At 61.8% G+C, this 27,998-nt stretch overlaps 1 protein-coding gene across 1 annotated transcript in view; it reads left to right on the forward strand.

Annotated features, from left to right (window-relative positions):
- The window catches only part of MPPED1 (metallophosphoesterase domain containing 1), a 58,362-nt gene extending 30,371 nt beyond the window's left edge, over positions 1-27,991 (forward strand). Inside the window, 4 exon segments of the mRNA XM_070408019.1 lie at positions 7,838-8,063; positions 22,034-22,149; positions 24,421-24,534; positions 26,831-27,991. Of these exon segments, the coding sequence (XP_070264120.1) occupies positions 7,838-8,063; positions 22,034-22,149; positions 24,421-24,534; positions 26,831-26,949 (575 nt within the window). The 3' untranslated portion in view covers positions 26,950-27,991.
- The last annotated feature ends 7 nt before the right edge of the window (positions 27,992-27,998 follow it).

Consider the following 27,998-nt stretch of genomic DNA (forward strand, 5'->3'; position numbering starts at 1 on the left):
GATTGTTTGCTTAACAGCCTTTTCGCATTGTTTATTGTTCGTGTTTATAGAAACGCAACTGATTGTTCTCTGCATTGCCTTTGTATCCTGCACTTTTGCTGAATTCGTTTAATTTGTTCTAACATCTGTATTGCTTTTAAAAATGGTCTTTCAAGGCTTGTTTACAGGGGCCACAAGATCCATCTCCAAAATATTATGGTGTTTATAGTGGGGGAGGGCACCTCTTCACAGGGGAGGCATTGCGAGGACTCAAGTGCACGGCACCATTGTTCTCTTTCTTTTTCTCTGTCTGAGAGCTTAATGCAAAAGCTCTGGCGTGTTGTATGCTACACGTCTTGGCGGTGGTGACAGGGAGGGTGATATCTGGGCTTCAGCCATACATGCATCTGGGCTCAGATGCCCACTTCTCTGCTTGCCACCTGTGCAGCTGTCTCACCTCCATGAGCCCCAATTTCTTCACCAGCCAAAACAGTGCCTGTGCTGGCTGTGGAGCTGCCGTGGAGGGGGCCTGACTCAGACTGTTCAGCAGCCGACAGGGGCGGTGTCCTTAATGGCTGCCCGCCCCGCCCAGGTGGGGGCTGCTGGCCAGGTCACCCGCCTCTGAACTGGCTGCAGGAGCAATCCCAGCACTGAGGGCCCCCAGGCTCCGATGAGTGGAGTGGCGGTTCCGCGTTAGGCTTCCTGCCTGTCCTGTTTCCATCCGTCTCAGCGGGGACCCACTTTGGTTTGGGTCTAGGTTTCGGGCCCAGCAAGCGAGGGGCCAGGCTGTCCCTGGACAGACCCAGGGAGCGGGCGAGCAGTGCCGGCCTCCGATGCCTGCTCTTGAGTTAATTAAAGCTTGTTTGCGTTTCGGTGATGCATGTGCACAGCACGGCGGCCAGTGCCACGGGCTTGGGGTGCAGTGGCCTCCGCGGCCCCACCCTCGCCCCGTCCTCACTCCCCTCCGAGGGGCAGCTCTGGCAGCTGCTGCTTCTTACTGGCGCGGTGTCTCTAGGTGACACTCCGGTAAGGCTGCTCTTCGTGTCTCCATTTTGCATCTTCATTCCTCGCAGTGAGAAGTGAAGATGTAGCGATGTCGCCCCCCCCCCCCCGCCCCCGCACCCATGTCCGCGCGTCCTTTCTCCTTTCACTCTGGCCCCATTGCAGCTTGTGGGCATTCATCGTACCAAGGGTTTTCCTGGGAGTCACAGTTCCCGCTGCCTGTTTTTCTGTGCCCGTCACGGGCCGTCCGTCTCCTGCAGTATTCGAGGTCCCTCCGCGGCTCGGGTGCTGGCGCCGGGTCTGCGCACAGACTCGATCAGGGGACCTCCCTTCAGCGTCGTCTCCCTTTGCTTCTCTTCTGTCAGGAGCCCCTGGTTCCGGGTCCCAAGGCCCGTTTTTTCTTGGTTTCCTCCCTCATTTTGGTGCAAGACACCCTGCAGTAGCTCGAGATCAATGATTGGCCGAGTGGCCTGTCAGAAAGCCTTCATTCTGCCCCCGATCTCAACAGACAGTTTGTCCGGGGGTAGAATTCTGCGTTGAAGTCACTCCCCTCAGAATTTGGGAGGCAGCCCTGCACGTTCCCTCATTTCCAAGGTCGCTGTTGGAAATGCCGCTGCTGCTTGGAGACCTCACCCTCTGTGTAGGATCCTCTTTTATTCCTCAGTCGCTATTCCTTATTCTGGGCCCTCGGGCACCTGAGTGTTGGGGACCACCTTCCCGCTCCAGGGTTAGGGAGAACTGTGAGTGAGTGATCACGGAAGGCAGCTCGGAGGAGGTGGCACTTGGGTCAACTGACGAAGTGAGTGGAATTGGACTTGACTCAGACAGGAGGGCAGGAAGCGGTTCCCAGGTGGATGGAACAGCATTTGTGAGAACGCAGACTGGAGAGGTGGGTGCAGGGTTATCCTGGGTGGCAACAGGTGAGATCTGAGCACCAACAGGGCCTGACCCGGAGGGGGCGCCATACCCCGAGTTCTAATGCAGCTACGTCCTTGGTTCCCAGCTTGGCACTCTCCTGAGGGCCAGGCGTGGTGGCGATGGGCGTTTCGTGACCACCTCTGGGCATGTGTGTCCTGCCAGGCTTCGACTTCCGGGAGGTTCCCTGGGAACCTCTCTGGCTGCAGGTGGCCTTCTTTGGGGAGGACGAACGCAGAAACCCTTCAGTGCCTTGGAGCCCAGCATCACACGCGCTCTGCAGCAGCCACGGAAACAAGCCCTTACAGTGATCAGGACGGAATGTTCCTGTTTTTAAAACATTCCCAGGAAAAACAAATGTTGGAAAGTTAAACATTTTGGTTATTAGGATGGAACAGAAGAAAAATTCCATTTGCCTTTTAAATATGGGCAGCAACGTTGCACTGCGAATCCAGAACCTCCCTGCAGGCCCAGGGGCAGGCGGGGCTGGGCAGGGCTGAGGGGGGATGGGCCTGGGCTGGGTAGGGCTGAAGCGGGGGTGGGCCTGGGCGGGGCTGGGCAGGGCTGAGAGGGGATGGGCCTGGGCTGGGGTGAGCAGGGCTGAGGGGGGGGTGGGCCTGGGCGGGGCTGGGCAGGGCTGGTTGGCAGCTCTGAGGGGAGTCTGCCCCACAGGGGTGTCTGGACACTCAGCTCTGGGCAGATGATCTGGACCCAGGAGCTGCCCTGTGACCCCAGGCAGGTGACCTTCCGACGTCTCCTTTGTCACCCTCGTCCTCCCAGCAGCATCCGGGCTGACAGCCAGGCTGTGCTGTCTTGCCTTTGATTCCCTGTGTTCCGAGGATCTGACACCGTGGGCCTTGCTGACCCGTGGGCACTGCCTTTCCCGGGGTACCTGGCACTGGAGATGGTGCTGGGCTCACCTTGAGCGCCTTTCCTATGCAAACCGACCAGTCCAGAGCCGCCTGTCACCCCTGGGGCTCTCACACTCAGCCACCGTCCCCTGCCCTAGTCGCCCCAGGGCCAGGCAGCAGACAACTAGGGACACCCCCTGCACCCCATCCCGGCCCCGGCCACCCCAAACCTACCCGCCTGGCTCCGTCCTCGGAAACCACAACCAAGGCTCTGGCCTGTATTTCCCCGTCACCCCCTTGGCCTGCCGTGTGGTGTGGCTTCCCCTGTGGTCCCATCCGTGGGCATAGACTTCCTCCTTATGCCAGTCATTCCCGTGTCCGGGTCCACGTGCCTCGCAGGGGCTTCCCACACGTCCTCCCTCCTGCGATGGTGCAAGGCCCTGTGAGGGACCCTAACCGCCCTGCTTCCTGGTGAGGACTCCGAGGCTCAGGGGGGAGGGTTCCCCTCCAGGCCACACAGCAGGTGGAGGCAGGGGTGGGATCCGGCCTCAGCCTCAGGGCCACCCCCCCCTCCGCGCAGGCCTCTCCTCCGGGAAGTGGGGTGAGCCGCCCTAGCTTCCTGGGGGGGCCTGGAGGCATCGAGTGTAAATCGCTTACCACGGGGCCTGGCACAGCTTCTTGCTCCTGGCAGAGCAGCCAAAACCAGATTCTGCAGGCCCAGCCCATGCCCCGGGCTCCCGTCACCCCGCCCTGGCCCTCGGCGGCACCGGCTGCAGATCCGTTCCTCTTCTTGCTCAGGCTGCACACAGAACCCCCCTCTCGGCCGGCATCCGGGCCGCGTCCCCGTGTGCCGGGCTGTGTGACGCCATTGCCCCCCACCTGCGTCCAGACGCAGCAGCCGCCCGGTCCCATGTGAGTCTAGACCACGCACCTTCCCTGCACGTCTGCCCCAGGCGCTGGCAAGTGGTAAAGACAGAGCTGTCAGAGCCGCACTAGACACGCCAGCAGCGATGGTTCGCCTCCTCTGTCCCACCCTCTGCGTGTTCTGCGCGGGGACCGGCGGTGATGGGCATTTGCCTGATTGCAGGCACGGCTTGGAGAGCGAGCGCAGGTGCTCTGTCACTGTAGCTCCGCAGGCCTGGGTTACGGGGCGCCCCGCAGGCACGGGTTACGGGGCGCCCCGCAGGCACGGGTTACGGGGCGCCCCGCAGGCACGGGTTACGGGGCGCCCCGCAGGCACGGGTGGGGGCGCTCCGCAGACACGGGTTACCTGGCGCTGGTGCAGACCTGGTTGAGTGTAAAGATGACGCGGCCCGGGGCAGCGCCTCCTGCTGGACGGGAGGTGGTGTTAGCGATAAAGCATCGGAGCCTTCGGAGGGGCATTGACCTTGAAGCGCACAGAGCAGAGGTTTCCCTGCGGGACCTCCGTGGGGTGCTCGGCCAATGGGAGGTTAGACCATGTGCCGCCTCTAGTGCTGCCGGCTCGTACCTCGTGTCTCGGTTCCACCAAGAAGTCCGGGGGGCAAAGGCCCAGCCTGATAACGGCCGACGGGAGCGGGGCGTTGTGGGAAGGCGGCCTGAGCTGCACCCCGAATGCGTGGCAGGGGCAGGGCTGTTTCCGGGAGGACGTGGTGCTTCCCCGAGGTCCGAGGTCCGAGCTCAGCGCTGTGCCCGCCCAGCGAGGCCCAGCTGCCCAGGCCCGGCCTGTCCACGCAGCTGCGCTTCCCGCACGGCCTCTGCCTTCCAGCCCCGCCCGCTGGGCTCGGCGCCCTGCACGCCCCAGGGGGAGGCCCGGCCAGGTCCCGTCCCGGCGCCCGCTGTGCTGCTCAGGCAAGTCCCTGCCCCTCTCTGAGCTCCAGTTTCCGCCTGTGCCCAGTGAGTGGTGAGGGCTGGCACCTCTGCGCCACGTGGTACTGACCTTGGGGCTGAGTCTTGGTGATCTGGCCTTGCGGGGTCTGGAGCAGGGCTGTGCTCCCTCAGAGCGTGGACAGCTGACCGGGGCGGGGGGTGTGTTGGGCGTGGGGGGCCTTTACAGCAGGGCCCAGCTCCAGGGGAGAAGGCGAGAGTGGCTGGGTGGCGTCTGGGGACAGGCTAACTGGATCCTGCGCTTCCTCGGGGCTGCTGAGGGGAGGTGGGTGAGCAGAGGACCGTGGGCCCAGCCGTCCACCTCCTCTCGGAGCCCCATCGAGCCAGCATAGCCGCCCAGACACCTGAGCCGCTGCCTGCCTGTCCATCCAGGGCCTCACACAGGCTGTCTCTCTGGTTCCCGCGTTGTGCCGTCTTTGGTCCCCAGCGTGGCAGTACGTTCTAGCCTCCAGGGTTGACACTGCTCATCCCTCCTCACACCTACCTAGGGAGCACCCTGTCCTGGAATCCAGGCACCTCCAGCCCCTTGCCAGGCTGGCGCTCCCATCCGGGTGCTCCCATCGGGTGCTCCCATCGGGCACTGGCAGCGCCCCTGGGTGCCAGCCTCTTCCCTGCTGCTGGGAAGGCAGGAGCCGGAAGGGGCAGAGAGGACACAGTCTCCTGTGTGCAGGCGTCGGGAGGAAGAGCATGAATTCATCTCACCTCTCACCCACGAAGCCCCTGCCAGCCAGTCAGTCATTGAGGCCCCCAAACCTCCTCTCGTTCACCGCCCATTCCAGGAGGGGAAGGTGAAGCGAATCGGGAAGCCTGTGAGGACTGGTCGATGGCATTTTATATCTATAGTCAGGGTGGTAAGAGCTGCAGCATCACATGGGCACCTGAAGGCTAACGCAGCCTTTGGTCGTAACAACAGAGGTAGCAGTCCCAGAACAGAGGAGGGGACTTCTCCACCTCACTCTGTGATAGGCCATACCAGAGCCTTAGTTCTGGCTCCTCTACCCCCACCTGCAAGAGAGCAGGTCCAATGGAGAAGATTCAGAGACGGACAGTCAGGGCTACGGGTGAGGGAGGAGGGTCTGAGAAACACGCCCTGCCAAGACGGTTGGAGGGGAGGGAGGGGTGCAGGGAGCCTGAGGTCAGTTGGCAGAAAGGAGACAGAACTAGCTCCTTATAAACCAGTCAATCAATTACTCCAACTGGATGGGCGAGTGGGGAGGCGGGAGGGGCTTGGAGAGCCGTACGGTGGGAGTAATGAAACTGTACAGTTGGAGTAATGGATTGATTGATTTATAAATGCATCCATCTCTCTCTCTCCATTCATCCATCCATAATCCATACATCTCTGTCCATCAATTTCTCTATCCATTCACGCTTTATCCACCCATCTATGCTCCCATCCATCCATTATCCATGCACCCATCCCCCTTCGTCCATCCACCCTCCATCCATCCATCATCGCTCCATCCATCCATGCATCCATCCATCATCTACCCATCCATCCATCCATCCGTCCACACATCCCTGCATCCGTCCGTCCGCCCATCCCCCGTCTGTCCACCTGATGGTTTGGAGTGCCACTTCAGGGTGAGCTCGAGGAGGCCAAGCCGCAAAGATGATCAAACGCCCATCGCCCTGCGTGGTTTGAGTTGTGTAACCTTGGGCAACCTCTCTGAGCGCCGGTTTTCCCGGATGTAAAACGGGGATAGTCAGACTTGGTGTCTGTGAACATTATACACAGCGGGTGAGCTGTCATTTCCAGGTGGACATCTCGGCAGACATGTTTGTGGCTCAGGAGGGCATGGTGGTGGCAGTTTCTGTGTTCACCAGCAGACACATCCCTTGCGTCCGAGCCATGTGGCGCCCGCCTTCCTGGGAGAAACCAGACAATACGGAGGGTGTCATGCGAATGTACTGTGGCTCCTGCCTCCCACCTTCCACCCCCTCCTCAGGCTTTCTGTACAGGAGCCTTGCCCCCCTTCCCTGGGAGGGAAGAGCCTCAGTTACGCCCTCCTGAGGTGGGAGGGACAGGGGACCACTGATAGCTTCCTGCTCACTCCCCGATCCCCGTCCCTGATCCCCGGGAGACGGAGCTGCGGAGATAAATGAAACTGTACAGTTGGAGTAATTGGCTAATTTGCTTAAGGAACGCCCCCAGTCGGAGACATGACTTAAACGCATTAGTGCAGCTCCGGCTCCCCAGCCGGCGGTGCTCGGCGTGGGGTGCGTGGGTGCCGTGAAACTGAGACAGAATCAGAGCTGGAGGCGGTCGGCAGCGTGGCGAGGGGCTCCGTGAGGGGTCCCCCTGGTTCGGGCCTGGTGGCCTTGGAATCTGTGACCTGCTGACCCACGTGTGTGGGGTCACAAGGACTGACGTCCAGTGTGGCCTTGCCGCTCACCTGCTGTGGAGCCAGGGCAGGCGCCTGACCATGGGGCCTGCTCCCAGCTGCAAGGCGGAGATGACCGCCCGCCTGGCAGGTTCTGGGGGGCCCAGCCTTTCACCTGGGGTGGCCGCCCGACAGTGGGGTTCAGGAAATGGCAGTCCTCTCTCTGCGTCCTCTGTGCCTCCCCCAGCTGCCCAGGCCTGGGCGGATCTCTCCTCTGCCTGTGGACAGTCTGAGCATCGCCATGGCTGGGTCCCCTGCACCGTGTCACCCTGCGGTGCTGTTGGGGCCTCGTTTGCCCAGCCTGCTGGGACCTGTGGGGACAGAGATGGGTGAAGCAGACACGGCTACTTCCGGCTGCTGGGGCTGTTCTGCGGGCCCGCTGCTCAGCACCCCTGGGCCAGGCCCGATGGGGTGGGCAAGGTGGGGAGGCGGGAGGGGCTTGGAGGGCCAATCTCCACCACCTGTGTGGGAACCCCAGGGGACAGCGGCCAGATCTGTTCCCGCCATGTCTCAGGGACCGCAGTCCCTGCAGGGCGATACCTTGACCTGAGTGGAGTGGCCTGGGTGAACATTAGGGACAGGTGGGGACTGCGGCACACTCATGTCTGCCTCCCGTCTGAGGGAGGGAGACACAGATACTCAGCACGGGACTGGCAGGATCATCAGATTTTAAAATGGATTGATTTTTAGAAAATAGAGTGACATTTTATTGGGAACTTCTGGAATATTTTTTATGCTGGCAACAAACTCAAATGTAAAAAAACTCAAAAGTTTTGCCAAACAAACGGCGTCTGCGGGCCGGCCAGCAGCGAGCGTGTGTCGCCCGTGTCCGCCCCGCAGGCAGCCTGCCCTACGAGTACAAGATCGTGATCGCCGGCAACCACGAGCTGACCTTCGACCAGGAGTTCATGGCCGACCTCATCAAGCAGGACTTTTACTACTTCCCGTCCGTGTCGAAGCTGAAGCCGGAGAACTACGAGAACGTGCAGTCGCTGCTGACCAACTGCATCTACCTGCAGGACTCGGAGGTCACCGTGCGGGGCTTCCGGATCTACGGCTCCCCGTGGTGAGTGCGCACCGCGCTGGGCGGAGGGAGCGGAGGCTGAGTGTGGCGGGGGTGGGGGGGGGGCGGGGGCGGAAGTGGGGCAGTTGTTTAAGTCACGAGTACACACCCAGTCCCTGTTGTCTGCTGGGGACACAGAGTGTTCAGGCCTCGTCCCTGAGCTACCTGGCTGGTGGGATCGAGGTGAGGATGGGCCATGACTGTTCAGTGAGATGGTCAGTGGGTCACGGGAGCCCAGGTGATGATGTGAGGGTGGTGATGATGGCAATGATGGTGATGGTGATGGTGATGGTGATGGTGATGGTGATGGTGGTGATGGTGATGGTGATGGTGATGATGGTGATGATAGTGATGATTGTCATGGTGAGGATGTCATAGTGATGATGATGATGATGATGTCAGTGATGTTGATGATGATGGTCATAGTGATGATGATGATGGTGATGTCAGTGATGTTGATGATGATGGTCATAGTGATGATGATGATGGTGATGATAGTGATGGTGATGGTGATGGTGATGGTGGTGATGGTGATGATGGTGATGGTGATAGTGATGGTGATGGTGATGGTGGTGATGGTGATGGTGATGATGGTGATGATAGTGATGGTGATGGTGATGATGGTGATGGTGATGGTGATGATGATGGTCATGGTGATGATGATGGTGATGATGGTGATGATTGTCATGGTGAGGATGTCATAGTGATGATGATGATGGTGATGTCAGTGATGTTGATGATGATGGTCATGGTGATGATGATGGTGATGATGGTGATGATTGTCATGGTGAGGATGTCATAGTGATGATGATGATGGTGATGTCAGTGATGTTGATGATGATGGTCATGGTGATGATGATGGTGATGATGGTGATGATTGTCATGGTGAGGATGTCATAGTGATGATGATGATGGTGATGTCAGTGATGTTGATGATGATGGTCATAGTGATGATGATGATGGTGATGATAATGATGGTGATGATGATGGTGATGATTGTCATGGTGAGGATGTCATAGTGATGGTGATGATGATGATGGTGATGATTAAGATGACGGTGATAAGGGTGGTGGCAGCAAATCATTCCTGAGCGATCACGGGAAGCCAGGCCCTGGCTAAGGTCTCTATGAGCATCGTCTCGGATCCTGCTCAGCCCGGGGGACTGATTTCTTGTCCCCGTCCCACAGGTGGACAGACTGGCACTTGGCGGCCCAGCTGGCAATGGCCGCAGGTGCCAGCTGCTGGAGCGGGAGGAGGGCCCAGACACCGCAGGGACGGACCACTGTGCTTGAAAGTGGGTCCCGATCCCGCGGGGCTCCCTGGAGAGGTGGGTGATCTGAGCCAGAAAGGAAGAGCCGTGGGTACAGAGGGTGGGTAGCAGGGCCTGAGACGGCGCCATCAGCCAGAGCAGCACACGCAGGAGGCTGAGGGGCGGTTTGGGGGGACACGGGGCCTGTGTGGGTACAGGGACTTCAGGGAGAGCTGCTGCCATCACAGTGTGTCTGGGGAACCCCTGGGCTGCCCTGGATGGTGCCAGTGCTGACCCCCTGAGGCTGCGGGCAGCTTTGGGCCTGGCCTCATCCTGCCAAGGCCTCCTCGGGGAGACGGGAGATGGCAGCCCGCCCCGGCTTTCCTGAGCTCAGGAGGTGCCGCACCACATACAGGGTCTCTGTGCCCCTCCCTGCAGCCCGTGAGGGCCCGGCAGCCCGGTGGGCACTCAGGGCTGTGGGGAGCTCAGTGCCAGGGACAGGCGAGGAGGCGGGCGAGTCTGCGGGGCAGGCGGGGAGCCCAGGCCTGGAGAAGGCTGGGGAGGCACAGACCAGGGCGGCCGCCAGGAGGGAGCGGAGTGAGCAAGGCCCGGAGGCAGCGGAGCTTGGGGCGGGTCTGGGTTAAGGTGCAGGTGAGGATGGACGGGGTGGGGTAGAGGGTCTAGAGGGTCAGACGGGAGGCCCTCGGGCGCCAGACCAGGGAATCTGGCCTAGATCTCTTGCCCACAAGTTTTTAATAACCTGCTTCCTTGACATCTCCTACATACCTAACCCCCCTTTAAAATGTTATATTCTATAGAGGTTAACAGCAGGCTTTAGGACAAAACATCCTGGCTTCACCTCTCAAGGGCTGTGTGACCCTGGGGGAGTCACTTAACCTCTCTGTGCCCCAGTTTCCTCTCCGGGAAATGGGAGTGACCGTGCCCTCTCCAGAGGTGGTTGCACAGGTATCAGAGGCCAATCCCTTGATTCAATGGGAGCCGTGGGGTGGAAGCCGTGGGAGCTGGGGTGACACAGCAGCCACAGGGGCCGGGAAGGGTGTGGCAGGCAGAGGGAACAGCCCAGATACAGGCGGGAGGCTTGAGGGGGCGTGGGCATTCTGAGAGCGGAGTGTGGTGGCTTCCAGGGCCTGGGTGGTGTCAGTGGGAAAGAGGAGGCCAGAGGCCGGCAGCCAGGTCCCGCTGGCCGTGGCCATGGCCCCGGCTGTCACCTGGGGCTCCCATCTCTCAGGGAGTCACAGCTCCCTCTGCCTGTGGCTCTGGGTCACCCGCCCAGCACGTCACCCAGGCCTGGAAGGGACGCCGTGCTCGTAGGGGCAGGGCTGGCTCTCAGTCAAGTGGTTGGCCCAGACACACAGGGACGTCCCCACTGCTCTGTCTGTCCCTCCGTGTCTGACCTGGCAGGCCTGGGCCCCCCATCGGTGCCAGGGGGCCGCTGTGCAGCTGGCTCCTCTCTGGGGTGTCCCGGGCGATTCTGTCCTGCCCCTTCGCCCACGTGCGGCGTCTGGGTCGGCCTCTCCCCGTGGGCCCTGTGCCCAGGACCGGCCGGCCTTGTTGCTGGGATGTTTGGCTTCTCTCGTCTTTTTCCCACGAGAACCTCCGAGGCTCCACGAGAGCGGGCCCCTGCCCCTGCCTCTCTATCTGTGGACCTCACTCCGGTGCCGAGGAGCTGATGGCATCCGCCATCCTAATAGAGCAGCTGAGTGAGTGAATGGGTGAAGGAACAGAGGGACAGAAGTCAGGCCTGGGGACTCAGTTAAAACGCGGGCCCTGGCCGGTCTGGCTCAGTGGATAGAGCGTTGGCCTGTGGACCAAGTGGTCCCGGGTTCGATTTCGATCAAGGGCACGTACCTTGGTTGCAGGCCCGGGACCTGGTTGGGCTCGTGCAGGAGGCAACCAGTCGATGTGTTTCTCTCCCATTGGGGTTTCTCTCTGTCTCTCCCTCTCTCTCCCACTCTCTAAAAATCAATGGAAAATGTCCCCAGGTGAGGATAAAAACACAACAACTCGGGCCTGGTCGCTCTCTGTGTCTGAGTCTGTGGTCTCCGTCCCTGTCGCTTCCCTTACTGCCCTCCCCCCACACCCAGGGTGGAGGCCAGACACCCCATCCCTGGATTTGGTCCCCTCCATCACCCCCAGCCCAGTCTGGCAGGGAAGCCTGTGTCCGTGGGCCACCTCCCAGGTCTGTGTCTGTGGGCACCTCTGGGGCCTGTGTCCGTGGGCACCTCCGGGCCTGTGTCCGTGGGCACCTCCGGGCCTGTGTCCGTGGGCACCTCCGGGGCCTGTGTCCGTGGGCACCTCCGGGCCTGTGTCCGTGGGCACCTCCGGGGCCTGTGTCCGTGGGCACCTCCGGGCCTGTGTCCGTGGGCACCTCCGGGGCCTGTGTCCGTGGGCACCTCCGGGGCCTGTGTCCGTGGGCACCTCCGGGCCTGTGTCCGTGGGCACCTCCGGGCCTGTGTCCGTGGGCACCTCTGGGCCTGTGTCCGTCCTGGCACAGGGAAGCCGGCCCCTTGTGCCGTGGGCGCCCGGCCTTTGGCAGAGCAGCTTAGAGGAGGGGGCGGGGCCCGCGCGGAAGAGGAAGAGCTGAGCGGTGACAAATCCTGAGTGTAACAGCTCTGCACACACTCCGCGTTCATGTATGGGTTTTGGATGCATTTTTTGTTCTCATTTAACTGAGAACGGCCTTGATTTTTCTCAGAAAAAGGAGTGAGTGAGGGAGGGAGGGAGGGAAATTGGCAGGCAGCGCGCCCATCTGGCCTAATTACTCCTGGCATTTTGCAAAAGGAATCTAAACCTGCTGAGACTTTAAACTTCGAGAAGTGGCTGCGGGCCGGCGGGGCGTGGGTCCTGGTTCTGGGCTTGGCTGCCTCCAGGCAGGGCAGGGCCTGGGCCTGGCAGGGGTTCCGGGGCCCCGCCCCTCTCTCTGGCAGGCCCCCGGCTCCGTGGCCTTGGGACAGGATCTTGGCTCTCTGTGGAATGACAACACCCCTTGCAGGGTCGTCCTTAGGATTTAAGGAGGCCGGATGTGTGTGCTTAGCACACGGAAGACATTCGACACCTGGTCCCACTCACCCCAGATCTCCACAGCCACTGCCCCCGCCCCCCGCCCAGAGTGGGGGCTGGGGGCCCTCAAAATTGTTCTTGTATAGCCGGTGGGGTGTGGGCAGGGCTGGGCGGCCTGGGTCACACTGGGGGGCTCAGCAGGAGCCTTTGATGCCTTCCCTCCCAGGTGTGCAGAGGGGGCTGTCGGATGGGGTGGAGGCAGGAGCATTGGGGATTTTCACCTGTCCCCCGCAGGGGCTCAGTGGTCCCAGGAACTGTTCTCGCTGCTTCCCCGGGCTCCGCCTTTGCGTCGGGCACATCTTTGCAACAGGCAGTGAGGTCTGACCTTGTCCCCACTCTGTGGCTGAGCCCGAGCCCCATGAAATGAAGGGACTTGCTTGAGGTCCCACAGTCACCGAGGCCGAGCTGGGCCTGGGGAAGGCGAGGCCCCCCCGCCCCTCCCAGAGCTGCGCTCAGAGGGTCCGCAAATGCTTCCTTTCTAACTCGGTCAAATGGATCTTCTAGGGCAGTGGTTCTCAACCTTCCTAATGCCGCGACCCTGTAATACAGCTCCTCATGGTGTGGGGACCCCCAACCATAAAATTATTTCCGTTGCTACGTCATAACTGTAATGTTGCTACTGTTATGAATCGTCATGTAAATATCTGATATGCAGGATGTACTTTCATGTGACAAATTGAACATAATTAGAGCATAGTGATTAGTCACAAAAACAATATGTAATTATGTATGTGTTTTCCGATGGTCTTAGGCGACCCCTGTGAAAGGGTCGTTCGACCGCCAAAGGGGTCGCGACCCACAGGTTGAGAACCGCTGCTCTAGAGGCAAGGGAGTCGAGGGTGAGTTAGTGAAGCTGTAGCTCTTTCCCGCCTCACAAATGCCTCTGCCAGACTGTGACCCAGGTCCTGGGCAGAGGCCGATGGGACGGGTCCTGGTCCTGCCTGAGACGGCGGCCTCCCCGCGCCCGCTGTCCCCTGCTGTCCCAGCTGCTGGTGGGTGAGTGACCCCAGTGAGGCCGTCTCTGCCCGTGATGCCCCTGCCCCTGGCCACGCTCCACCCTGGCTTTACGGCCACCGCCACCCCCTCCAGGAAGTCCGCCTGGTGAGCCCAGTGTGGACTGGCAGCACACACGCTGTGTTCTCGGCCCTCTGTCCTCCCTCCAGGCTAAGTGTGACTCAGCTCCAAGCACCTGACCCAGAATCCTTTGCCTTTTCTCTTAAGAAAATTCATTTTTTAAGAAAACATTTTAAGAAATATATATTTTTATTGATTTTAGAGAGGAAGGGAGAGGGAGAGAGAGAGATAGAAACATCAGTGATGAGAGAGAATCATTGACCAGCTGCCTCCTGCACGCCCCCCACTGGGATCAAGCCACAACCCGGGCGTGTGCCCTGACCGGGCATCGAACTGTGACCTCCTGGTCCATAAGTTGACACTCAACCACTGAGCCACGCTGGTTGGCAAGGCGGGATTCTTTTAATTCCCATTTTACGGAGGGGTAAAGTGAGGCTTGGGTAGGAGAAGTGATTGGCCCATGAGCTCTGCGCTGGCGGTGGGCGTGGTCGGCTCCGGTAGCAGTCACGGCTGCCGCTTCCCACCTGCCCCTGGCTCCGTCCCTCTGGCTGCCGGTTGGGCTGCGGAACCCCTACAGGGCTGGCCTCCGGGCTCTAGAAGCCTGGCCTGTGGGGGACATGTTCTCCCTGACCCGGTTCCGTACTGTAGAATCGGGCTCGCTTCTCCCTCCCAGGACCGTGCCAGGGAGAGAGCAGTGGGCCCCGCACATACAGCACACACAGCACACACATTACACACACAGCGCACACACAGCACACACACAGCACACACACAGCACACACACAGCACACACAGCGCACACACATCACACACAGCACACACAGCACACACACAGCACACAGACAGCACACACAGCGCACACACAGCACACACACATCACACACAGCACACACACATCACACACACAGCGCACACACATCACACACAGCACACACAGCACACACACAGCACACAGACAGCACACACAGCGCACACACAGCACACACACATCACACACAGCACACACACAGCACACACACAGCACACACAGTGCACACACAGCACACACATTACACACACAGCACACACACAGCACACACAGCGCACACACATCACACACATTACACACACAGCACACACAGCACACAGACAGCACACACAGTGCACACACAGCACACACACATCACACACATTACACACACATTACACACACAGCACACAGACAGCACACACAGTGCACACACAGCACACACAGCGCACACACAGCACACACACAGCACACACATCGCACACACATCACACACACAGCACACAGACAGCACACACATCACACACATCACACACAGCACACACACAGCACACACACACATCACACACAGCACACACACAGCACACACAGCACACATCACACACACATCACACACACAGCACACGCACAGCACACGCACACACATCACACACAGCACACACACACATCACACACAGCACACACACAGCACACACTGCACACAGCACACACACAGCACACACACAGCACACACATCACACACAGCACACACACAGCACACACACAGCACACACACAGCACACACAGCACACACACAGCGCACACACAACGCACACACAGCACACAGCACACACACATCACACACATAGCGCACACATCACACACACAGCACACACACACAGCACACACAGCACACACACAGCACGCACAGCACACACACAGCACGCACACACACATCACACACAGCACACACACAGCGCACATATCACACACACACAGCACACGCACACACATCACACACAGCACACACACAGCACACACACAGCACACACACACACAGCACACACAGCACACACAGCACACACACAGCACACAGCACACACACATCACACACACAGCTCACACACATCACACACAGCACACACACAGCGCACACACAGCGCACACACAACACACACACAGCACACAGCACACACACAGCGCACACATCACGCACACAGCACACACACAGCACACACACAGCACACACACAGCACACACACAGCGCACACACAGCGTACACATCACACACACAGCACACGCACACACATCACACACAACACACACACAGCACACAGCACACACACAGCACACAGCACACACAGCGCACACAGCGCACACAGAGCGCACACACGCATTCCACTCCACATGAGATCTGTGTCCCCAGAATCATCTGCCTTCCCGCTGCAGTCCCAGTGACACAAAAGATGATGCTTCCGCATTGGGGGGGGGGGATTAATCAGGACCCACACGGGGGTCCTGCTCCACTCCTCTTGCCACTGACTTGCCAGAAGTGCTGTGTGCCCCGGAGGGTGTGTGATGGCTGGCAGCCCGGGGCAGGTGGGGCTGGTACCTCCCTTGGCCCCCCTCGCCCCCCTCGGCCCCAGCCCCAGAGATGCCGAGAGAAGGAACACCTCTCCCATGGGAGCTGGGCGGGGGTGAGGGGGGGGTGGGGGAAGGCTCGGACGTGGGGCGTCCCCAGCCTGTAGGTGTGGAGCCGGCATGCGTTCACCGGGAGCCGGCACGTCGCTGGCCTCTGAGCCGGTTTCTCCTGCTGCAGAGCGGAGCAGCCTCGCGGGGACGGACGCTGGCAGTGTCCCGGAGGCAGGCGGGCAGTGACAGGCGTCGTCCTCACGGGGACCTCGCAGCGCTGGCAGAGGCTGTGGCTGGCTCCAGGAAGTGGCCTGGGCGGTCTGGCCTTGGGGGAGGGGAGGTGCAGGGCGGGAGGAACAGGGGTGAGGGGTGAGGGGTCAGGCTGAAGACTTGGCTGGGAGGGGCCCTCCTGGGAGCTCAGGGAGGCCGTTGGGAGGACGGCTCACTGTCCCCTCAAACTGCAGCTTCACCGGGAATGAGGTGGAAGCGAGGCCACCGGGCCCAGGGAGAACGGCCGCCCCCTGTCCCCGGGCACTGCCATGGGGCGGAGGCAGCTGCCGGGGACAGCAGAGCTCCCGCACTCAGCGCCGGGCCCATCCAAGGGAATGGGCTGCAGGCAGGTCCTGGGGGGCAGGGCAGGTCCCCTGGGGAGATGAGTTGGACGCAGCGGAGGGGGAGGGGGAGGGTGTGAGCATCCTGGGCCGGCTTTGCCTCTGAGGCCTCCTCTGTGGACTGGGCACCGTGCCCCCTGGGCAGGCCCTGGGAGGTGAGAATGACGCTCAGCGGAGGGCAGTTCTCGGATTCTTGTTCCGGCTGCAGGCCTTTGGGCTCCGTGACTCCGGCGGCTCAGGGGAGGGTGCAGAGAGGAGAGGGCTATGCTTCGTCCCATCGGCCGGCAGCCAGGCAGAGCCCCTGTGGGCTGCTTCACCTGTTCGTTCGTTCATTCACGCTCACCTTGAACAAACCCTGCTCTGGAGCCCTTCTAGGCTCATCTCGGGCAGGAGAGGTGGGGCCTGCGTCTGCCCTGAGGGACTGGCAGGGCCACCTGTGCGGGGGATGCAGGTGATCCGGGAGGCTTCCTGGAAGAGGTGGCCCTGGAGCCAGGCCTCAGCAAGTACCCATGGTGGGCTCCGAGGGGAGGCGAGGAGGGGCGTTCGGATGGGGGGACACCAAAACCCTGGAGGCGGGAGAGGCTGTGCTGTGCAGGAGCCAGGCGTGGGCTGTCGTGTCTGACGAGGGAGGGGCTCAGCAGGGAACCTGAGCAGGGCGCCCAAAGCGTGGGCTGGGGCCTGGCCCCGGGAGCCGTGAAAGCTGTGGGCCAAGGAGCCACCGGGGCAGCAGGTGAGAGGCAGGAGGAGCCGGAGTGTCCAGCCAGGCTCGGAGGGGCCGCAGGCTGAGGCTCAGGGCCGGCAGCTGCCTGGCCACGCATCGGGGTCCTCTTCGTGCCTCTGGCCGTGGGCACAGGGGCAGGAGCAGGAACCCTGGTCCAGGCCCCCTTGTCCTGTGTGTCCTCAGGCACATGCTCGACTTCTCTGGTCCCGTGTCCTCGCCTGTCGTGGGTCCTTCCTCAGCATCGTCCCAGGGACAGCGAGCTAGGGGAGGTGCTGTGCTGAGGGGGGTGGCCGAGGAGGTGGTGGGATCCTGGTCCTGTGTTCATAGCTCTGGGGTGAAGCCGAGGGCACAGGCTCTGGGCTCTGTCACCCAGTCCCCAGGTAATCCCGGCACGTAACCCTCTGGGCGTCTCTGTACCTCAGTCTCCACATCTGTGTAATGGGCAGTGATGGCACTTGCCTCCCTGGGTGTGGGGTTGGGGCTGTGCAGGCGGGTGCCCCTTGGTATCCTGCCTGGGGAGCCCCACCCTCCACTCTCTGGTCACCAGACCCTCGTCAGGGTGTACCACTGGGCCCCCCACCATGGGCACCCTGGGCCTCCTCCACCCCCACATCCCAGTCCCCGAGGAGTGGGGTGGCCGTACCCAGGCTAATTGAAGGGGCCCTTGGTACATCCGCTGGCGCAGGAGCTGTGAGCCTTCCCGGGAGGTGACATAGCAGGGCTGCTTCAGCCGCATTCTGTAGACCGGCACCCCCTCCATCGGGGACCCGGAATTCACGCTGCGGGCGGGGGGCGGGGGGTGCATGGTTGGCCGCGGGGAGGTCGTTTATATTGGCTAAGCGGCTTAATTAGCCGCATCGGAAGGTGACACAGAGCGCGGAAGGCTGTGGAGGGTTAGTTGGCCTCTGAGAGATTACATTGTACTCAGCGCTCTGTTAAAGTTTGAATTAATTTTTCCCATGGGTTTGCTCACATTCTAATTTTCAACTAAATGAGACATCTGTTTCAGAAAAGGAAAATTTGCTCTGGTTGTCATGGCAACTATCGTTCTGTAAGAAAATTATTCCAATGGTGACTTTAGAACAGAAAGACAGAGATTCGGGGCAGAAAGCTGCCTCCATCGCGCAGAATTCTGATTCACCGGCCTCCCTGCGGCCCGGGGTCCTGGACACGGGGTGGCATCCGGCCCCGGGCCCTGGGGGCGAGGCTGGGTCCAGGCGCCAGGTTGGTTGGACACGCGGACACGACTCCTGTGGCACCAGCACCGTGTCTGGCGTGCATGGGTCTCGGACCGCCGCTGCCCTGGGTGGGCGCAGCGAGGGCGGCTGGACCCCGCTGCCGCGTGGGTGGCAGGCCCTGTGCCCTCGCCGGCGACCCAGGCAGCCTTGCCCTTCACCTCTGGCCCCAAGGGCCTTGCTGGGCGACGCCCAAGTGGCCAGACGCAGACTGCGGGGGGAGCCGAGGGCCCAGTGGACTCAGGAAGGACGGGCGCCCCCTCGTCTCCTTCCCACAGCAGACACCCGGGGGGCACCCCACAGGGGGGACGGGGCCTTTCCTGCCTCGTGAGGTCACCCCAAGAGTCTGTCTCTCCTGGTCCCCACCTGCCGCCCTTGAGAAAGGCCCCAGGCCTCTGAGGGGCTCCCAGCCCCAGGAAGGGGGTTCCCAGCCCCAGGAGGGTGCTCTCAGCCCCAGGAGGGGGTTCCCAGCCCGCTGAGGGGTTCCCAGCCCCAGGCCTCTGACGGGCTCCCAGCCCCAGGAAGGGGCTCCCAGCCCCAGGAGGGGGTTCCCAGCCCCAGGAGGGGGTTCCCAGCCCCAGGCCTCTGAGGGGCTCCCAGTCCCAGGAGGGTGCTCCCAGCCCCAGGAGGGTGCTCCCAGCCCCAGGCCTCTGCGGGGCTCCCAGCCCCAGGAAGGGGCTCCCAGCCCCAGGAGGGGGTTCCCAGCCCCAGGAGGGGGTTCCCAGCCCCAGGAGGGTGCTCCCAGCCCCAGGCCTCTGAGGGGCTCCCAGCCCCAGGAGGGTGCTCCCAGCCCCAGGAGGGTGCTCCCAGCCCCAGGCTTCTGCGGGGCTCCCAGCCCCAGGAGGGGGTTCCCAGCCCACGAGGGGTTCCCAGCGGCAGCTGGCTTGGGAAAGGGCTCTGCTGGGCATTTTCCTGTGGGATTTGACCTTCCTGCTCCCTCAGGTCCAATAAAAGCCAGGACGTCGCCTCCCTGCGGACAGAGCTGGTATCAGGCGGCCGGCCTCACGGTGGCGGTGCCACTGGGTCCTCTTAGACCTCCCTCCCCCTGTCCTTGGGCAAGGACCCTCCTGCCCTCAGGGGTGAGGTCGGGCATTGGACAGGCTGGTGAGGGGGGGGGCGGTGAAGGGACAGCTCGTGGGCAGGACCAGGAGGTGTGAGGGCAACTCAGTGCCCTTTCCACCCATGAGCGGGGACAAGGCAGCCCTGAGCGGGAACTGCCGGTCCCAGGTGCTGCCTGCAGGCCCATGGATCTGATGGCCCCGAAGACAAGGGGGGGGGGGAGGGGCGGGGGGCGGGGCGGGGGAGGGAGGCGGAGCACATGGGTCGCAGTCCTGAGTCCTGCCGGCTGAGACCCGCCTCTCACCGGCTCTGCCGGGACCTGCCCTGTGAGGGTGGGAGGCGGCGCCTCCCTGGGCGTCTCTGCGGGCAGGGGGGCTCCAGCGCCCCAGGGTCCCAGGGGACAGGTTTCCAGGAACCAGGCAGGTGCGTGTAGGTCAGTGGTTCTCAGCCTTCTGGCCCTTTAATACAGCTCCTCATGGTGTGGGGACCCCAACCATAAAGTTATTGTCGTGGCTACTTCATAACTGCAATGTTGCTGCTGTTATGAATCGTCATGTAAATATCTGATATGCAGGATGTACTTTCATTGTTACAAATTGAACATAAGTAAAGCATAGTGATTAATCACAAAAACAGTATGTAATTATATATGTGTTTTCTGATGGTCTTAGGCGACCCCTGTGAAAGGGTCGTTCGACCCCCAAAGGGGTCGCGACCCACAGGTTGAGAACCGCTGATTTATGGGAATGTCACCCCAGGAAGGTCCTTAGTGCTGGGCGAGGGGAGGGGAGGGGAGGGGAGGGGAGAGGGCTGGGCTGTGGTGGCCTCTGATACGTTCCCGCCGTCCCTCTCAGAAGCACCTTCCGTGGCTCCCCCGGCCGGCCGGATGCCCCCACCGCTGACGGGCTGGCCTGGTAAATGTTGGATCCAGTTTTGAAAAATGGGGCCTGTGTTTGGGGGCCACGCCCAAGCCCTGCTCCTCACACAGGCGGCTGGGCTGGAGGCTCCAGGGAACCCTGGTGCGGCCCAGGGCCTGACCGCAGCCCGGCCGGGCCCAGCCAGAGGGGCTGAGTGCACCCGGGATGGGGCCCCGGAAATGCCAGGGCTAGGCTCAGCCGGGGGGGGGGGGGGGGGGGGGGGGGGGCGGCCTCCAGGCTCTTGCGGATGGAGTTTCTCCGATCAGTTCCCACCTCCCCACCCAGCACCCCCATCTCCCCACCCAGCACCCCAGCCTTCCCCACCCAGCACCCCCAGCCTTCCCCACCCAGCACCCCAGCCTTCCCCACCCAGCACCCCACCTCCCCACCCAGCACCCCCATCTCCCCACCCAGCACCCCCAGCCTTCCCCACCCAGCACCCCAGCCTTCCCCACCCAGCACCCACCTCCCCACCCAGCACCCCCATCTCCCCACCCAGCACCCCACCTCCCCACCCAGCACCCCCACCTCCCCACCCAGCACCCCACCTCCCCACCCAGCACCCCCACCTCCCCACCCAGCACCCCAGCCTTCCCCACCCAGCACCCCACCTCCCCACCCAGCACCCCCATCTCCCCACCCAGCACCCCCAGCCTTCCCCACCCAGCACCCCAGCCTTCCCCACCCAGCACCCCACCTCCCCACCCAGCACCCCCACCTCCCCACCCAGCACCCCCAGCCTTCCCCACCCAGCACCCCCCAGCCTTCCCCACCCAGCACCCCCACCTCCCCACCCAGCACCCCAGCCTTCCCCGGAGTGACAGTTCAGGGTCTTCTAAGGACTTCCTGACGCCTAAGGGGTGATCCTTAGGACGCTTTCGTTGTAAATGAAAACCCGATTCCAGTGGCTTCCTTTGGGCCCAGAGAACTGCGTGGTCCAGTGGTGGGGCGGGGCCTGGTGCGGTTCGATCCAGCCGCGCTCCAGCCACGTGCTCAGGCCGCCTCTGCGGCAGCTCCCAGGGCAGCAGCTTCCCGCTTTACTCTTCTCACCCGCGAGTGGAATGTGGGGGGCGTGCTCCGAGGGAAGGACCAGGCCTCACGCACACGGAGCCGGTGGAGCGGATGACTGTACTGAGCCGTCGGTCCTGGCTGGGCGACACGTGGGGTTTCAGTCCCTGGCCTGGTCCCTCATCCGCGCTGCCCTGAGGCTGCGGCTGGGCCGGCCCTGCCCGGACCCTGGTGGGGCCTCAGCTGGACGCAGGAAAGCGTGTCCTCACCCGCGACCACTCACCTGGGGGGTGGGAGTTGTTCTCAGTGGGTTTCCTTAGGTTTGAGCAAGAAAGATCTTGGGCAAAAGCTGACTTCCATGTTTTGATGGCATAAATGCTCCTCGTTCATCGTAGAGGAATAGCGGGTTCAGTGACGCAGCGGGAAGAGGGAGGAGAGAGCCGGCGGTGCCCCAGCCACCACTCCGCCCAGCGCAGGCGGAACCCCTGCCGCCTCGATAGGCGTGTGGGCATCAAGCCAGTAGCCAGTCCCGGTGGCCTTTGTGCCCGCGCCCTGCCTGCTCCCCTCCTGTGGCTGCCCCCACGCTCACCGCCCTCTCTGAACCCTCTCTTCTCTCCCAGGCAGCCCTGGTTTTACGGCTGGGGCTTTAACCTCCCGCGAGGACAGGCCCTGCTGGAGAAGTGGAACCTCATTCCCGAAGGCGTGGACATCCTCATAACCCATGGACCCCCGCTGGGTAAGTGTCAGCGCAGCCCCAGCCCAGCCCAGCCCAGCCCCGGCCCCAGCCCCGGCCCCAGCCCCAGCCCCAGCCCCAGCCCCAGCCCCAGCCCCGGCCCAGCCCCAGCCCCAACCCCGGCCCAGCCCCAGCCCCAGCCCCAGCCCCAACCCAGCCCCAGCCCCAGCCCCAGCCCCAGCCCCAGCCCCAACCCAGCCCCAGCCCCAGCCCCAGCCCCAGCCCCAGCCCCAGCCCCGGCCCAGCCCCAGCCCCAGCCCCAGCCCCAGCCCCGGCCCAGCCCCAGCCCCAACCCCGGCCCAGCCCCAGCCCCAGCCCCAGCCCCAACCCAGCCCCAGCCCCAGCCCCGGCCCCAACCCAGCCCCAGCCCCAGCCCCAGCCCCAGCCCCAGCCCAGCCCAGGCCAGCCCCAGGTCAGCCCAGCCCATCCCTCTGCAACCCTCTGTGGCTCCCTCAGCCCTTACAATGAAGTTCAAACTCCTGGCAGTTCAGCCCAGACCAGCTTCTTCCTCCTACCACAGCTTCTGCCGAACCTGCCACCCCTCCCTTGGAGCTTGGCGGCCAGGCTAGGCCTGGGCGACGCTGGACCAGGGGCTCACCCGATGCAGAGCTTGCGTCCAGGGCTCCCAGGCCACCGGGTAGAGGCCCCAGAAAGGCCCAGCCCAGTGGGGCACGTTCAGGGGTTCAGGAAGCATGAGAGCAGAGGCAGAGACATAGGCTGGCAGAGGGGCTGGGAGCTTGCGGAGGAGGGGACCACAGAATGGGGTCTCGGGGAGGCCGGGAAGGGAGGGAGAGGGGGGCGTCCCAGACGGGAGGGGCCCAGTGCAGCTGCAGGCATTCGCTCACACACCTGTGCAGGAAGGAGCTGCCCTACTGTGTGCCAGGCGCCCAGCCAGTGCCCACAGAGTGCCGAGCGGAAGGCTTTGCTATCCCTGTTTTCAAATGGAGGAGCCCCAAGTCCCAGGGCCCCGGCAGGGTTTAGGGGCGACACAGCAGATTGTAACCCAGGTCACACGACCAGTGGGGCTGTGTGAGCCCCACCGGAAGCCTGCTGATCACACCCATCGCATGGGTCGCTATAGTGGGGCTCTGGGCCAGGTTGGTGTCCTCCCTCCCTCCCTCCCTCCTTTCCATCCCTCAGTCCGTCTGTCCAAACAGTATCTTTGGGGGTCCTGCTCCCTGACTGCCTCCCCACACCGCCTTCACACACAGCACACAGCTCCTGTTGTGGGAACGCCTGTGAGCCCAGCCCAGCCCGGCCGCCGGTGGATGCGTCGCTGAATGAAACCGAGGCACAGAGCGGGCACGTGACTTACCCAAGGTCACATGGCCAGTGGGTCGCAGGTCCGGGGACCTAAAACCCAGGCATCTTCCCCAAGCCTACTCCCTGCCCACTTCCCGCCTCTTCCCTCCTCTCCTTCCTCCCCTTCCCTCCTCTCCTTCCTCCCCTTCCCTCCTCTCCTTCCTCCCCTTCCCTCCTCCTCCCCTTCCCTCCTCTCCTTCCTCCCCTTCCCTCCTCTCCTTCCTCCCCTTCCCTCCTCCTCCCCCTCCTTTCCTTCTCTCACTGCCTCAGTCTCTCTCCCTCCCTCTCTCTCATCTTCAAGTCAACGTGTGTTGCCGCCTGCCTGATTCTTGGAGTTGAGGGACCGTGTCGCCCCCCCCACCCCCCAGCAGTTGTGAAAACCCGTTGTGCCCACCCAAACAGAGGCCCGGGATGGGCCGAGGTGCCGTCTGGAGCAATCAGCTCGTCTTTGTTTGTGTAGCCATGTGAGGATAACAAGCAGCTGCCATATGGGCCGCTCCGGGAGGCTGGCGCCGGCAGACCCAGGCGCTGCGGGAGCCACGCTGCACGGAATGCCGTTCATGTTCATGCTTTTGTGATGTTTGTTTAGAAAGTTTTCGACGTGGAAGTCTTGCTCCCGGTTCCTCGCCGCGGCTGGCACGGGGAGCCCTGGTCTCCCCTGTCCCCTCAGGCTTCAGTTTGCAGGTCTCTGCCGCGGGTGGTTGCCACCCTGGAGGCCAGTTTGAGCACGAATGGCCAGGGGCTCCCCGTGTTCCAGCACTCCCACCCCACCCCTGCCCGCTCTGGCTCTTGGAAGCGTGGCTCTGTGTGTGGCCGCAGGGGCGGGGCCTGGCTGGGGAGAGCGTGCTGGGTGCGGGGAGCTACGCCCAGGCCTGAGTCCAGAAGCCGCAGTCTCTGAGGAGGCAATGGCTGCCGGCTGGGGTCTGCGGTGAGCGAACGACTCACTGCCCTCCTGCTCTCTCCCCGGCACAGGCTTCCTGGACTGGGTCCCCAAGAAGATGCAGCGGGTGGGCTGCGTGGAGCTGCTCAACACGGTGCAGAGGCGCGTCCAGCCACGGCTGCACGTCTTCGGCCACATCCATGAAGGTCAGCATGTGGGGCGGGGAGGGGACCGCACATACCAGGCGCTCCTCACTGGCTCTTTAGAACGGCCACCTCGCCTCCCTGCAACCTAGCGACCTCCTCCCTGATTTCTCTGGTGGAGGAAGATGGCCCATTTGTGTATGGTGATGGTGATGATGATAGTGATGGTGATAGTGATGATGGTGGTGATGGTGATGGTGATGGTGGTGGTGATAGTGATGGTGGTGATGGTGGTGATGGTGATGGTGGTGATGGTGATGATGATGATGATGGTAGTGAGGATGGTGATGGTGGTGATGGTGATGATGATGGTAGTGATGATGGTGATGGTGATGATGGTGATGGTGATGACGGTGATGGTGATGGTGGTGATGGTGATGATGATGGTAGTGATGATGGTGATGATGGTGATGATGGTGATGGTGGTGATGATGATGATGGTGATGGTGATGATGATGATGGTGGTGGTGGTGATGATGGTGATGGTGATGATGACAATGGTGGTGGTGGTGATGATGGTGATGGTAATGGTGGTGGTGATGATGGTGATGGTGGTGGTGATGATGGTGATGATGGTGATCATGTGATGGCGATGGTGGTGGTGGTGGTGATGGTGGTGGTGATGGTGGTGGTGGTGGGTGTGATGGTGATAATGGTGATGGCGATGGTGGTGGTGATGATGGTGGTGATGATGGTGGTGGTGATGATGATGGTGATGATGGTGGTGGTGGTGATGATGAGATTGGTGATGGTGATGATGGTTATGGTGGTGATGGTGGTGGTGGTGATGATGGTGGTGGTGGTGGTGATGATGGTGATAGTGGTGATGATGGTGATGGCGATGGTGGTGGTGGTGATGGTGGTGGTGGTGATGATGGTGGTGGTGGTGGTGGTGATGAGATTGGTGATGGTGAAGATGTCGATGGTGGTGGTGGTGATGGTGGTGGTGGTGGTGGTGATGATGGTGATGGTGGTGATGATGGTGATGATGGTGATAGTGGTGATGATGGTGGTGGCGATGGTGGTGGTGGTGGTGGTGATGATGGTGGTGGTGATGATGGTGATGATGATGGTGATAGTGGTGATGATGGTGGTGGTGGTGGTGGTGGTGATGATGGTGGTGGTGGTGATGGTGGTGATGATGGTGATGGTGATGGTGGTGATGAGATTGGTGATGGTGAAGATGTCGATGGTGGTGATAATGGTGATGGCGATGGTGGTGGTGATGATGGTGGTGATGATGGTGGTGGTGATGATGATGGTGATGATGGTGGTGGTGGTGATGATGAGATTGGTGATGGTGATGATGGTTATGGTGGTGATGGTGGTGGTGGTGGTGATGATGGTGATAGTGGTGATGATGGTGGTGGTGATGGTGGTGGTGGTGGTGATGATGATGGTGGTGGTGGTGATGGTGGTGATGATGGTGATGGTGATGGTGGTGATGAGATTGGTGATGGTGAAGATGTCGATGGTGGTGATGATGGTGGTGGTGGTGGTGGTGATGATGATGATGGTGATGGTGGTGATGGTGGTGGTGGTGGTGGTGATGATGGTGATAGTGGTGATGATGGTGGTGGTGATGGTGGTGGTGGTGGTGATGATGATGGTGGTGGTGGTGATGGTGGTGATGATGGTGATGGTGATGGTGGTGATGAGATTGGTGATGGTGAAGATGTCGATGGTGGTGATGATGGTGGTGGTGGTGGTGGTGGTGATGATGATGGTGATGGTGGTGATGGTGGTGGTGGTGGTGGTGGTGATGATGATGGTGATGGTGGTGATGGTGGTGGTGGTGGTGGTGGTGATGATGATGGTGATGGTGGTGATGATGGTGATGGTGGTGATGATGGTGATGATGATGGTGATAGCGGTGATGATGGTGGTGGTGGTGATGATGATGGTGATGGTGGTGGTGATGGTGGTGGTGGTGATGATGATGGTGATGGTGGTGGTGATGGTGGTGGTGGTGGTGATAGCGGTGATGATGGTGGTGGTGATGGTGGTGGTGGTGGTGATGATGTCAATGCTGATGTCTCACTGTGCTTTCCAGGCTCTGAGCTGAACACCGTATGTGGATTATCTCATTTGATCCTCACAGCAGCCTTGGGAAGAGCATCTGTCATTGTCACCTGTATTTATAGATGAAGAGACTACGTTGAGAGTTTCAGTAGTTTGCCCCAGACAGACTCAGCCCATGGTGGCGAGTGCCCTGACTCCTGCCCGCACCAGACGGCGCTTACTGCTTCCGGTCCTGGCCCTGCCCCTCAGGCTTGACAGGTGTGTGCTTACTTTCCAGGGTACGGTGTCATGGCGGATGGGACCACCACCTATGTGAATGCGTCTGTGTGCACCGTGAACTACCAGCCCGTGAACCCGCCCATCGTCATCGACCTGCCCACGCCCCGGAACTCCTGACTGCCCCTGCTGGCGCGGCCCTCCCACCGCAGCAGCTGCGTGTGCCTGGCTGAGAGCACGGACCCCCGCCGCCCCCTTCCATGCAGACAACCCGTCTGGCCGCGGGGACCAGCCCCGCAGGTGCACTGAGGCCTTGGAATGAAGCACCTCACCCCTGACCTCCAGCCTCTGTCACCTGGAGTCAGGACCCGTGGGTCTTGGGGGTTCTGTGTTCATTGCTGTTTCCGCGTGGACATTCCGTGTACCTCGGTGAAGGACCGACCAGCGGTGGCCTGTTATGCGGGGGAAGGGCCTGCGCTTCATCTTTCGCCGCCGGCCGCCTTCGTGGGGGTGGGACGCTACCGTTCTGGACGGATTGTGGAAGTTCTTGCACAAAGTCTCCCTCTAGCCAAGGGCCCGCGTGGCTGCCAGCCCCGGGGCTGGGTGGGTGGGGGGTTGTATAGTCGGGACGAGCAGCCTTCCTCCGCTCCCAGGCTGCAGAGGAGGCGCCCTGCGCCCGGGGAGTGTCCGCGACATCTCAGGAACGCGACTGCCCCGGAGGCCGGCACACCGCGGCCCGCGTGGCTCCCCTTTGCTCCTGTGGGCTTTGCTGACGCTCACTCGCTCGGAGCCTGGATGATTCGGGGGGTTGGTTCTACAGAACGAGCCCGGGACCGGCTGCAGGGCTGCCAAGCCATGGACGAGGCCTGGTCCCGCGGGGGCTACGCTGGTCTGCAGAACTCGGCAGCCTGGAGGGCCCACAGGCCGAGGCCACCCTGCCACGCGTGTGCTCAGGCTGGCGTGCACCGGCACACGCATGCACGCACACCCCTCTTAATTTAACGAGCGGATCCCATGCTTCTCATTGCCGTCCTCGAATCCCCCCCCCCCCCCCCCCCCGGTTTCCCTCATGCTGGTAGGATTCCACCCGGCGCGCCCACAGAGGATGGCCGAGTGGGTCATGGACCTCGTCCCAGCGCCAGCTGGCCCATAGCGGGAGGTGGCACTGTGACAGCACAGGCCTCGGGCACAGGGGTCTCCCTTTTCTTTTTAAAAATCAGGACTGGGGG

The sequence above is a fragment of the Myotis yumanensis genome, unplaced genomic scaffold (genome assembly GCF_028538775.1).
Source record: "Myotis yumanensis isolate MYYU_CA2020_CCGP unplaced genomic scaffold, mMyoYum1.0.hap1 SCAF_3, whole genome shotgun sequence".
Lineage (NCBI taxonomy): Eukaryota > Metazoa > Chordata > Mammalia > Chiroptera > Vespertilionidae > Myotis > Myotis yumanensis.